General features: G+C 41.0%; 1 protein-coding gene across 1 annotated transcript; it reads right to left on the minus strand.

Annotated features, from left to right (window-relative positions):
* Positions 1 to 254: 254 nt before the first annotated feature.
* Positions 255 to 926, minus strand: LOC135629174 (PRA1 family protein F3-like). The gene has a single exon (XM_065136364.1). The coding sequence runs from the start codon at positions 924 to 926 to the stop codon at positions 255 to 257; it is 672 nt and encodes a 223-aa protein (XP_064992436.1).
* Between the last annotated feature and the right edge of the window lie 12,842 nt (positions 927 to 13,768).

Raw genomic sequence — 13,768 nt, forward strand, 5'->3', positions numbered from 1 at the left:
ATTCCTTTTAGATTTTGCGTCGATAGAGACATGTTGGGTCGATAGTGACCAACTTCTTTAACATGTTACATAAAAACTCGGATATATGTGTATGCACTAATCATAAATTTAAAGAAATATATACAAAACACAATAACTCACGGTCCCATTTGATATTGGGAATTACTATGGGCTCTATTCCCTTAAGCCTAACTTCAGAACAGAACAGTTTGATATACTCTGTAATCAATAACGATATGATCAAGTTGTAATTGTCAAGAAAATAATGCGATCCCGTAAGCGGGGACAACCAATCCGCCGCTTGCGGCCTCTGTTTCATGGAGAAAGCGATCGTCCGTCGTCGCCCTGAACAGCGAATGCAGGCAGATGATCACTGTTCCGATCATGATGGCTCCGAAGACGGTCGGTCCGACATTGGAGAAGATGAGAGCGAAGATCATGGCCACGGAGAGCACGCCGAGGATGGTCCCGTCGGTGATCGGGCGGCCGCAGAGGACGACCGGCCGGTCGCGGGTGAAGTAGAGGAAGAACCAGGCGGCGGTGAGGGCGATGAAGGCGAACAGGGAGGCAGGGTGCCAGAGGAGGGAGACGGCGAGGACGGAGAGGCAGAAGAGGGTGTAGTTGGTGCGGAAGTAGGCTCTGTTATGGCGGAGGCGGAAGCCAGCGTCGCCGGCGCTGGAGGGGCGAGCGAGGGCGGTGACGTCGAGAAGCTGCAGCCACGGGCGCTGGGCGGAGATCAGGGCCCTGCCGTGCTCCTTAAAGCTGGAGACCAGGTCGGCGGCCCCGGCGGCGGGAGAGGACGCGTTAGGCGGCGCGGGGGCCGGAGAAGGGTGAGCCTCCGAGACGGAAGGCCGCGATGGGGGCACGGGCGCTGGATCGGGGTAGGCGGAGATGGGAACGTAGGCGGGCGGCGATGTATTGTGCATCTCGGCAGCTCCTCCAACCACTGATTCCTTCTTCTGCCACCACGGTGGCAGGAGAGAGAGGGGAGATGCAGGAAGAACCCAGAGAGAGTGGCAGATGACAAATAAGCGGCCAAATAGGCAACGTGTGGTAAACGCATTCTCGCCCGATTTGGTCGAGTCACCCCGAAAAGTTGGCCAGCTGATATGGTGTCTCTCATGCGTTAGTCGGTCCCGAGGATTTTACTTTCTCAGTTGTGTTTACCAAAATTGCATGTAGTCAGTTGTTTCTGTTTTTACACCTACCAATTTAATTATTTATAAAAAGCCATTGATTGTCTCTTTTTTTTTTACTTAAGAGCCCCTATTTTCATATTTTAACTGGGTCTAGGAGTGCCCTTCTTTATTTTTATTTTGATTCATGTCTCATGCGTTAGTAACCTTATTTATTGGCAATTCAAATCAATGAGCTCCGATTTCCTAATAGGAATCATTCGTTCAACATTATTGTGAGTGGTTTAAGTCGGTAAGCCCTAATACCTTATGTATTTCATAATTCCAAAACTATCTAGTTAGGCAATTTCGTGATGTTAGAACCTTATGTATTTTATGTTTTCGATAATTTTTAGATGGATAGTTCAAGTCAACAAGCTTAAATGCCCTCATGCGCCTTATGTATCAAATGCCGTCGGACATCTTATATCCCTTATGTGACTGGCTCAAGTTGACATGTCTTGACCCTCATATGTCTCATGCGTCCAATATACCCGATGCGAGTCATTCAACTCATCAAATTTCACTATCCTCGTGTGTCTCATATGATCAACAAAACCAAAATGGGTGATTCAAATTAGTATACTTCTAATGCTCTCATGCCTCTCATACATTCAACACTCCCTATGCATGTTATTCAAGTCAACACGCTCTGATCCTAAAAGCATCACATGCATGTGACACCCACTATGGCAGTGACTCAAGATAACATACCCATATGCCATTATGTGTTTCATGTATATGACATTCCTATGTGAGCGATTCAAGTCAGCATGCTCTAATGCCTAATGTCTCATGCGTCTAGTATCCCCTATGTAAGTAGTTTGATTAGCATGTTGTAATGCCCATACGTGTCTCATGCATCTCACAAGCTCTACAATGGCTGACAAGTTGTGATGCTATCACATGTCTATGTGTCTCATGCATCTAATACCTTTTGCGAGAGCAGTTCAAGTTAGGAAGCCTTGATGCCCATGCATGATTTATGCATTTGACACCCTCTATATAGGTGATTTAAGTCATCAAGCTGTGATACCCTCATGCATCCAACATCGTCTATGTGGCAGGTCTACGTCGACATATTACAATGTCGATGCATGATTCATGTGTTTGACACCACCAACACAAGTGGTTCAGGTCAAGTCCCAACTCATATATCTAAACACTACTTATGTAGGCAATTTAAGTCAACACGCCTTGATGTCCTCATTTGTTATATAGTTAACACCCTTAGATATTTGACAACCCCTATGCGAGCAGTTCAAATCATCACACCTTGACATTCCTGTGTCTCATGTGTTCAACACCGCCAATGAGAGCGGTTTAAGTCAACAAGCCTCGTTACCCTCATGTGTTTCATGCATTCAACACCTTTACATGGGTCATTCAAGTTGGCACACTCAAATACATCAAACACCCTTTATGTGGGTTATTCAAGTCTATACATTCAACACTCTTGCATGTCTTGTGCTTTTGACACCTACTATGCAAGTGGTTAAGTAGACACACTCCAATGTCGTCATGCGTCTTGTGCATCCTATTTTACCCTTATGTGAGTGTTTTAAGTCATGCCCTATTGTTGCCGCACTCTTGTGTATCTAACCCCTTGTGTCCTCGCACATCTCATATGTTTGACACCTCATATGAGAGATATTCAAGTGGGTATGCCTAGATGCCCTTGTGTGTGTCTTATATCTTACAACCCTACTTTGGTGGTTCAAGTTAGCAAGCCTAGATACCCTCACACATCTAATCCATCTGATACACCATATATGAGCGGTTCAATTCAATAGCCACAATACCCTCATATGTCTAATTCATTTAATAACCCTCATATGAGTGATTCAAGCAGGCACATCGGTGCCCTCGCATGTTTGATATGATCGACACTTCTATGTGAGAAATTCAAGTGAGTATACTCAAATGCCCTCACAAGTATCTTGATTCCAATACCCTTATTTGGGTGCTTAAAGTTAGTAAATGTAGATGTCCTCGTGCATTCGTTTGGCATCTCCTATATGGACAGTTTAAGTCGGTAGCCATGATACTCTCACATGTCTAATCCATCTGATGCCTCATATGTGAGTGATTCAAATAAGCATGCATCGATACCCTCACATGTCTTATGTGATTGACACCTCTATGTAGGTAGTTCAAGTCAATCTGCCATCACACACTCACATGTTTTATACATCCAATACCCCTCTGCATTTAGTTCAATTGGGAATACCTCAAAACCCTTGAGTGTCTCATGCATCTAACACCACCTCTATGCAGGTGGTCGAAGTCAGCATGCCCAAAGCTCTTGCATTTCTCATATGTCTAATGCTTCTATGCAAGCGATTCAAGTCGATGCATCCAGATGCCTTCATATGTCTTATGTATTTGACACCCCATAAAGAGGATGTTCAAGTCAATATGCTACAACACCCCTCTACATCTCATTTGTCTCACACCCCCTAAATAAGTAGTTTATGACAATAAGCCCTAATGCCTTTGTATGTCTTATGTATTCGACAATCCCTATGTTAGCAATATTGGCATGCCCTCGCATGCTCATACATCTCTTGCATTTGCGCCCTATGTGGGTAGTTTAAGTCAACACATTCTAATGCCCTCATGCTTCTAATATATCTAACACTTCCTACATAAATAGTTCAATGCATGCCTTAGTGCCCTTGTGCATCTTATGTGACTAACACCCCTTTATATGGGCAGTTCAAATGGCATGCCTTGATACTCTTGTGCATCTCATGTTTATGACACCCTTATGTGAGTGATCAAAGATTGGCAAGCCCCGATGGCCTTATGTATCTTATGTATCCAAGACCCCCATATGGGCACTTTAAGTTGGTATTCATGACTCCCTCACACATCTAACGCATTTGACACCCCCTTAGGTTATTCAAGTAGCCATGCTCCTAAGGCCCTTATGTCTCTTATGTGTTTAAAACCCACTATGCAGGATATTCAAGTCTATGCTACACAATGCCCTCATGTGTCTCATGCATTCAACACCCCCTATGTTGATGATTTGAGTTCAGACATCATGATAGCCTCTCATGTCTTATGTGTCTCTAGCCCCTATACTAACAATTCAGCATACTCTGATGACCTCGTGTATCTCATGCGTCTAACACCATCTTTGTAGCCAATTTAGGTCCACATGCTTGATGCCCTTACGCCTCTCGTGTCCAACACCACCTACACGTGTGGTTCAAGTTGCACACCCCAATCTCTCGTGCATCTCATGTGATTGAGACACTCTATATACAATATTTAAGTCGACACACCAAAATGAGCTACTAGATCTAGTGCATCTAACTCCTTTGAACATTTGATGACCCTACATGAACAGTTAGAGTCAACACACCTAAATGCTCTTATGCATCTCATTTGTCTGACACCCCTAATGTAATTAATCAACTCCACACACCATAATGCCCTCGTGTATCTCTTGCATTTGACACCTACTACATAAGTGGCTTGTGTCACTTGTCATGATACCCTTACTTGTCTTATGTATCTAACAACCCCGTACACAAGCAGTTCAAGTCTACATGCAATGATACCCTCATACGTCTTATGCGTTTGAAACCTATGTAGATATAGTTCACCTTGGCATTCTAATATACTCTTGTATGTCTTATATGTTTAACACCTTCTTTGCAAGTGGTCCAAGTCACACATCATAACACCCTCAAATATTTCATATGTCTGATAGCTACTAGTAGATAGTTAAAGTCAGTATGCCTCAACAACAACATGCCTCTTATGCATTCGATACCCACTAACATCTTCATATGTCTAATGCGTCTACACATGCTACATGGGTGATTGAAGTTAGCTCGCTCTCATACTCTTGTGCATCTAACACCCTCATATGTTTGACAATCCTATACGAGTGGTTCAAGTTGGAATGCCTCAACTTTGAAGCATCTCATGCATCCAACAAACCTAACGTAGGTAGTTAATGTCAACAAGCCTCAATTCCCTCACACATCTCATGAGTTTGACACTCTTCTATGGGCAACCAAAGCGTTGTCTCCTCATTCCATAAAATGCATCCATTAGAGATTTAAAAATATATATATGTCTCATTTAATTGTTTTCTAAAATAGACAACAATAATTATGGTATTAGAGATGAATATTGTGCTATGGAATAGGATGTTTTCTTCTAATTTTGTATCAAAATGATTGCACACCTCTTATGATTTATCACGTGAGTTAATCATTTGACCATTTGATCGCTGCTATCAGACATATTTCATTCACAATTAAGTTCTAATTAGACAACCTCATAATATAGCCTTTGCTACAATGATATCTACGCAATATTGCTTTTATCATGAATAAACCATAGTATAATATAAAATTTTTTTCCTTCTAATACTAATGCAATAATTAAGATGAAATTCATGAGCATTCCCATCCTCTAAGTTAATAAAGTCTGATAGAAAATATTTTGGTAACCAATCCCCGTCGACCAACTAATCATTCTAAAAGCGCTAACATTGAAGAAAAATGTCGAATCACCCACTAGGAAATAACGTGGTGGGTGGTTATGGTTTGTTTTCTATGGATAATAATCCACGGGAGGTCATTTGGATTGGCCCTATCAACTTCTGTGGCCAATAGTTCATGAAGGTTGTTCGGGCCTGTTTATCCCTCTATCGGCCCCCATGGACAATAGTTCATAAGAGGTTGTTCGAACATATCACCTCTACAGACAAAACACCAAGGAAGATGTTGGGGCTATTATGGAGGATCTCCTTAGTTGGTCAAGTATAAAAGCCGACCCCTGGTGTCGGCCTAAGAGTCAGACCTATTTCCAAAAACCTCTCACACCCTATGTAATTTTTAGAACTAACTTGTGCGTTGGAGGAGTCGGGTCAGAAAATTCCTCCCGACGCTAACCTTTGCGCAATAACCCACCAAAAAGCCCACCTCGGCTTGACCTCAAGACCATCTCAGATAGGTCAAGGTTATGCGAAGACCACCTTAGTCGCACTAGGACCATCACAAGGGTTCCTCGGATGTCTCTACACCTTTTGGACAAGACCAAGCTGGGCTGACTCGACCGTCCATGATGCGTCCCCTCAATAATTTGGCACTAGAAGGAGGGCATTGAATATCGTAGGAATGCCCGCCTATGTGTTGGAAAATCTAGGGGTGATATCACATGCACAGTAGAAGAATATTAAAAATAAAATCCATAATTTCTCAAAATATGTGTTCATCATCGTGCGAAGATTGGTGCACAAAATTTGAGAAACTTAAAATTGTGTATATGAAATATTGTATTACCTAGGGAGATCGTATATCCTTGAATCATTGCAAATCTCTAGAAGAGGGTGAAGGAGGTCAAGTGTCGTTCTCTCTAGTAGTGATCCACACAACATGGTTGCGACGATGCTCCTTAAAACTCCAAACCTGTTATCTGAGGAGGAGAAGGTGAGGACAATAGGAGAGGCAATCAAAAAAGCCCTAGCCTATGAACCATTAGTTCCTGTCTACTTAACTCTAATGGATCCAGCTCTATTGAGTATTGGATCTCCATCTAACTATCTAAGCCTCGTAGATTAGTAGATTTCTATCCAATAATCTCTTATTGACTCTTATTGGATTTCATCCATAGGATCCAATAATTCATGAGCTTATTGGATATCCAATAAGATAGGAGCTCAAGCCGATATCTCATATCCGAACCATTACATATCGCAACACCTACCATATGTGTGTGATCCTTTAGGCCCAATATCGATCTGGTCGTGAGTCATAATTGTCAGAACTCATTTTGGCTCATTGAATTATTATCTCCATAATAATTCACTCGACTTATCGATTACGGACGTACTAGGCCACTACGTCGCAGTCCCTATATGATATAGGAGAATCCAATCCTTTGGATCTATCTATCCTTAGTTACCATGTACCTATAGTCTCTCAACCATCTACTATTCCAAAGACCATATATCGAGCATGGTACTATCATGCCCATACGGTTTCTTATCGAGTCTTGCTCTAATCGGATTCTCCCGGAGAACTCTTTCTCTCTCAATCCGAATCACCTTGGCCAAGTATTTGTTTGAGCAAGAAAATAGAATATTTCTCTCATGATACCGAGAGTGGATGATCCTCTATCGATACTCAATAACCCTTATAAGGTTGGCTGCCACTCTCAATAACCAATTATACTAGATTTGAAAATTTCAAATCTATAAGTCTAGTATCAAAGAATGGAATACTCATACGGGACATCCTTGATGTCTCAAGTCTAAGGACCATATACACTATTGGGACTACGGAATTACTGTTTGTTAAGAAGGCATCATCAACCATCCAGTATTCCGTGAGCAGATCAATTAGTGAACTCATTCTCCAATGAGCACCTGTATTGTATCCTTAATGTCCCCACATAAGTAGCTATGAGACCAGCTGACTCCATCATATGGACAAGTATACAACGCACTAGTTTGTCCGGTTATCTCAATGTCCTTCTCGAGTAACCTATGACCGGGATTATTTAGGGTCTGTTTAAAGGTGAATTAGTCTCATTATTGTAATCCTATCAGGATCTGATTCCCATTGTACAGATCCATAGAGATCATAACGTATATATGCAATAAGCAATATAAAGTAAGAAATTACCATAATAATAATAGTAAAAAAGATTGCGTGTTATGTCACACATGTCATCACTCACGTGAATGACTTGCAGGGCACCCATGACTAACACCTAGGCCACTTGTGTCCAACACCACCTATATGTGTGGTTCAAGTTGCACACCCCAATCTCTCGTGTATCTCATGTAATTGATACACCCTACATAGACTATGTAAGTCAACACACTCTAATGCGCTACTAGATCTAGTGCATCTAACTTCCGTGAACATTTGATGGCTATACATGAGCAGTTAGAGTTAACACACCTAAATGCCCTTGTGCATCTCATTTGTCTGAGATCCCTCATGTAAGCAATTAACTCTACACGCTATAATGCCCTCATATATCTCTTGCATTTGACACCCACTACATAGTTAGCTTATGTCACCTATCACGACACCCTTACTTGTCTTATGCATCAAACAACCCCATACACAAGCAGTTCAAGTCCACATGCAATGATACCCTCATAAGTCTTATGTGTTTGAAACCTTTGTAGAGGTGGTTCACCTTGGCATTCCAAGATACTCTTGTATGTCTTATATGTTTAACACTTCCTTTACAAGTGGTCCATGTCCACACATCATGACACCCTCAAATATTTCACATGTCTGATAGCTACTAGTAGATTCTTAAAGTCAATATGCCTCAACACTAACATGCCTCTCATGCATTCGACACCGATTAACACTTTCATGTCCAATGCGTCTACACATGCTACATGGGTGGTTGAAGTTAGCTCGCTCTCACATCCTTGTGCATCTAACACCCTCTCATATGTTTGACAATCCTATACGAGTGGTTCAAGTTGGAATGCCTCAACTTTGAAGCATCTCATGCATCCAACAAACCTAATGCAGGTATTTAATGTCAACAAGCCTCAATTCCCTCACATATCTCATGAGTTTGACACTCTTATTTGGGCAACCAAAGCGTTGTCTCCTCATTCCATAAAATGCATCCATTTGAGATTAAAAAAAAAAATGTCTCATTTAATTGTTTTCTAAAATAGACAACAATAATTATGGTATTAGAGATGAATATTGTGCTATGGAATAGGATGTTTTCTTCTAATTTTGTATCAAAATTATTGCACACCTCTTATGATTTATCACATGGGTTAATCATTTGACCATTTGATCGCTGCTATCAGACATATTTCATTCACAATTAAGTTCTAATATTAGACAACCTTATAATATAACCTTTGCTACATTGATATCTATGTAATATTGCTTTTATCATGAATAAACCACAGTATAAGAAATAATTTTTTCCTTCCAATACTAATGCAATAATTAAGATGAAATTCATGAGCATTCCCATCTTCTAAGTTAATAAAGTTTGATAGAACATATTTTAGTAACCAATCACCATCCACCAACTAATCATTCTAAAAGCGCTAACATTGAAGAAAAAAGTCGAATCACCCACAAGGAAATAACGTGGTGGGTGGTTATGGTTTGTCGATTTCTATGCATAATAATCCACGAGAGGCCATTTGGACTGGCCCTATCGACTTCCGTGGCCAACAATTCATGGAGGTTGTTCGGGCCTATTTATCTCTCTATCGGCCCCCATGGACAATAGTTCATAGGAGGTCGTTTGAACATATCACCCCTACAGACAAAACAAGGGAGACGTTGGGGCTATTATGGAGGATCTCCTTAGTTGGTCAGGTATAAAAGCCGACCCCTAGTGTCGGCCCAGGAGTCGGACCTTTTTCCAAAAACCTCTCACACCCTATGTAATTTTCGGAACTAACTTATGCGTTGGAGGAGTCGGGTTAGAAAATTCCTCCTGACGCTAACCTTTACATAATAACCCACCAAAAAGCCCACCTCGGCCTGACCTAAAGACCACCTCGGATAGGTCAAGGTTATGCGAAGACCACCTTAGTCGCGCTAGGACTGCCACAAGGGTTCCTCGGATGTCTCTACGCCTTTGGGACAAGACCAAGCTGGGCTGACTCGACCGTCGATGATGCATCCCCTCAATAATTTGGCACTAGATGGAGGGCATTGAATATCATAGGAATGCCCGCCTATGTGTTGGAAAATCTAGGGGCGATGTCACATGCGCAGCGAAAGAATATTAAAAACAAAATCCCTAATTTCTCAAAAGATGTGTTCATTGTCGTGCGAAGATTGATGCACAAAAATCGAGAAACTTAAAACTGTGTATATGAAAGATTATATTACCTAGGGAGATCATATATCTTTGAATCCTTGAATCCTTGAATCCTTAACAATTTGGAACTAGAAGGAGGACCTTGAATATAATAGGAATATCCGCCCATGAACCCTTTACACAAATGGGAAGCTACTTTAATAGTGCAAAGATTGAGTGCTCCAGTGAAGAAACTCTACCCCCAATCTATAGCACCTTTACACAAATGGGCAGCTACCCTCCTTTCCCCAATTGGATGCAACCACCTCCACTCAGACACTAGGGTATTACTGGCCTCTATTCAATGACTTAGAACTCTCACCTCCGAGGATGAATATGAGGCACTTGGTTGTCCCTGCAAAGGCATTATTGAACATCATGAACCAAGTGTAGGCGCTCACAAGCATAATGCAGGCAATCGCTCCGCTCTTGTCCCAACTAAGTCAACAGACTATCTTGTCATCGCAACCACGACCGATATCTCAACCATCACTAGCACCCGCACCTATCGGGGTCATAGATGCCCTACAAATCGATGACACGGTATCGACGCGCAGCGGTGCACATATCTAGTATGCATGAAGCTCTTCTGCCAACTCTACAGCTCCAAGTATGTTACGTTTCATGGACTCTACGACGTGGCATTTGTGATAAAGATGATCACCCGAGCCCCACTGCCCAACACATTGAACGACTTCTCTAATTTGGTGAGGACCATCTTTGGCCAGATTTATGATCTCAAATATATATCTCGATTTTGTGGAGGACTTCCTCAGGGAGAGATTGGTTTGGTGGGACTATCAAGGTTATTGAACTTTGAACCCGTAGGGATCCGTCACCAAGCAGCATATGACAGTCTACTAATTGGGGCACTCTTCAACAAAATGAAGCAACGAAGGCATGACATAGAGGACAACAGATCTGCATCAGTCCTCTATGGTATAGATAATAGAAGCATTGAGAACAGGACTCGAAGGATTGACTGCAGAGGTTGGCCTTACCCAAGACGGCAGCAACACCCCTTGGCTGCCATGGGGTTGGCGGTTTAATTTAGAGGGAACATGTTAATGTATTGAAGCATTTTTCATTTCTTCAATAAAGCTTCTTCACTTCTTCAATAAAGCTTCTTCAAGTTTCGCTCTTGCCTTTGGCCAACGACCAATGTCGTTGAGAAAAGACTAACGCCGCTGCAGCCACATTCCTAAGAGGCTCCACAACCAATCCTCATCTTCCTCACCGCGGTAGCCTTCGCTGTCTTCGCTGATCTGCCAACAGTCAGTGGACTTAAGGAGAACGAAGGGCGGATTTATGGAGAATGAAGGGAACGCCTGTGCCCTCACAGCAACAGCAATCGCAACAGTAGCAGTGATCTGCTCTTGCCCTACTCACGAAGTCTCTCACTTGTAAATCATTCTTTGCATCGATCCAAGATTGGTATCCTTATCAGGAGCACCATCTTGTGGGGTCATGATAGAAGATAAGATTTCCACAACTATATGAGGAAATCTCTCTATTCTGTTGAGGAAAATCCTCTATTCTGTTGAGGGAAATCCTTTCTCCTAATTTGTATGAGAGAGAACATGTTAATGTATTGAAGCATTTTCATTTCTTCAATAAAGCTAAAGCTTCTTCTCTTCTTCAATAAAGCTTCTTCAATAATTGTTCTTATCTTCTATTATTTCCATCATGGTATCAGAGCAGTGAGAAAAGTGAAGTTTCGCTCTTGCCTTTGGCCAGCGACCAACGTTGTTGAGAAAAGCGAAGCTTCGCCCTTGTTTTCGGCCAGTGACCAACGCCGCTGCAGTCACATTCCCAAGAGGCTCCACGGCCAATCCTCATCTTCCTCATCGCGGTGGCCTTTGCTATCTTCGCTGATCTGCCAACAGTCGATGGACTTAAGGGGAACGAAGGGCGGATTTAAGGAGAATGAAGGGAACGCCTGTGCCCTCACAACAACAGCAATCGCAACAGTAGCAGCGATCTGCTCTTGCCCTACTCACGAAGTCTCTCGCAAATCATTCTTTGCATCGATCCAGGGCATGATAGAAGATAAGATTTCCCCAACTATATGAGGAAATCTCTCTATTCTATTAAGGAAAATCCTTTATTCTGTTGAGGGAAATCCTTTCTTCTAATTTGTATGAGAGATAACATGTTAATGTATTGAAGCATTTTCATTTCTTCAATAAAGCTAAAGCTTTTTCTCTTTTTCAATAAAGCTTCTTCAATAATTGTTTTATCTTCTATTCTTTCCATCATGGTATCAGAGCAGTGAGAAAAGCGAAGTTTCGCTCTTGCCTTTAGTCAGCGACCAACGTTGCTGAGAAAAGCGAAGCTTCGCCCTTGTCTTCGGCCAGCGACCAACGCCACTGCAGAACGAAGGGAACGCCTGTGCCCTCATAGCAACAGCAATCGCAATAATAGCACCATCTTGCAGGGGCATGATAGAAGATAAGATTTCCCCAACTATATGAGGAAATCTCTCTATTCTGTTGAGGAAAATTCTTTCTCCTAATCTGTATAAATAGAAGAGAAAACATGTTAATGTATTGAAGCATTTTTTATTTCTTCAATAAAGCTTCTTCACTTCTTCAAAAAAGTTTCTTCAGTAATTGTTCTTATCTTCTATTCTTTTCATCAAATATATAATCATGAGTGTCAAGAAAATGTCCCTCGAAATGGACGATGGAGTCCACTTGACATTTTCTGATAGAGATCTGCAGCAATTTTCATTTGCATCCATGCCAAATCGAAGACTTAATCCACGACAAGACTCGTTCTTTTACAGTATTCAGAAAATTAAAATGAAATTGATATTCTTTTTTTAGATACTAAACGTGTGCAGTTGATGATCTTTTTTTGTGTTCATTATTTACTGAGAAAAATAAGAAAAAGTTCCTCTCTGTTTTGACTGCCCATCTGCTTGACACTTGAGCTATTTCCCCACGGATACAAGCTAGTGAATCCTATGGTTCATGATATATGTAACAAAACTTTCATACCGATTAAAACTTTCTACAAAATTTGAAATTGAAGAGAACTATTATAAAAAAAAAAATTGATACCGAGAAGAAATTAGTTTGGTAAGTCGTGAAAGTATTATATTTTGAAGATATTATACACCTAAAATGTATTACATCTGTAAGGATAAAATTTATTCAATTTGTATTTTTTATATACATTATGGCTGAATAATATCGTTACTTCTTTTTTTTCATATGATATATGATTTTCTACTATTAATTTCAGTTTAAATTGGATGTTCTATTTTTTTTTCTAAAATTTCAAACTGCAGCGTGCTAGATGATGTTGGGATTTTACTTTTTCGAATTAGCATAGATTAACACCAATGGTTTTTCTGCTACCATATGATCAAGGTTTATCAGGAAGTTTGAATCATGAGGATCTTACCCAAGTTTGAATCATTTTGAAAAATCATGAGGAGCTTCTATCATCGGAAAGAGTAAATGCAAGTAACTTGCCCAAATTAAATAGACATGAATCTATATAGACGCAACAAGTATTAAGAGTTGTATGATACAGAAACATATTTCTCAACTGTAATAGGTCAAACAAATGTGTTTTTTTGAACATATTTGACAGAATTAGGTACTACAATTGCATTTTAATTCCATAGGCTGTTCGTGTACCTGTTGCAAATACGTACAAAAAAATGTCATGTATCCTTGATCGTTCTTGTGGGCAACTTTGTTGCATGCTTCACCTCGATGAAGATTGCCCTGAGCAGTAGACCT

The sequence above is a fragment of the Musa acuminata genome, chromosome BXJ3-1 (assembly GCF_036884655.1).
Source record: "Musa acuminata AAA Group cultivar baxijiao chromosome BXJ3-1, Cavendish_Baxijiao_AAA, whole genome shotgun sequence".
NCBI classification, from domain to species: Eukaryota; Viridiplantae; Streptophyta; class Magnoliopsida; order Zingiberales; family Musaceae; genus Musa; species Musa acuminata.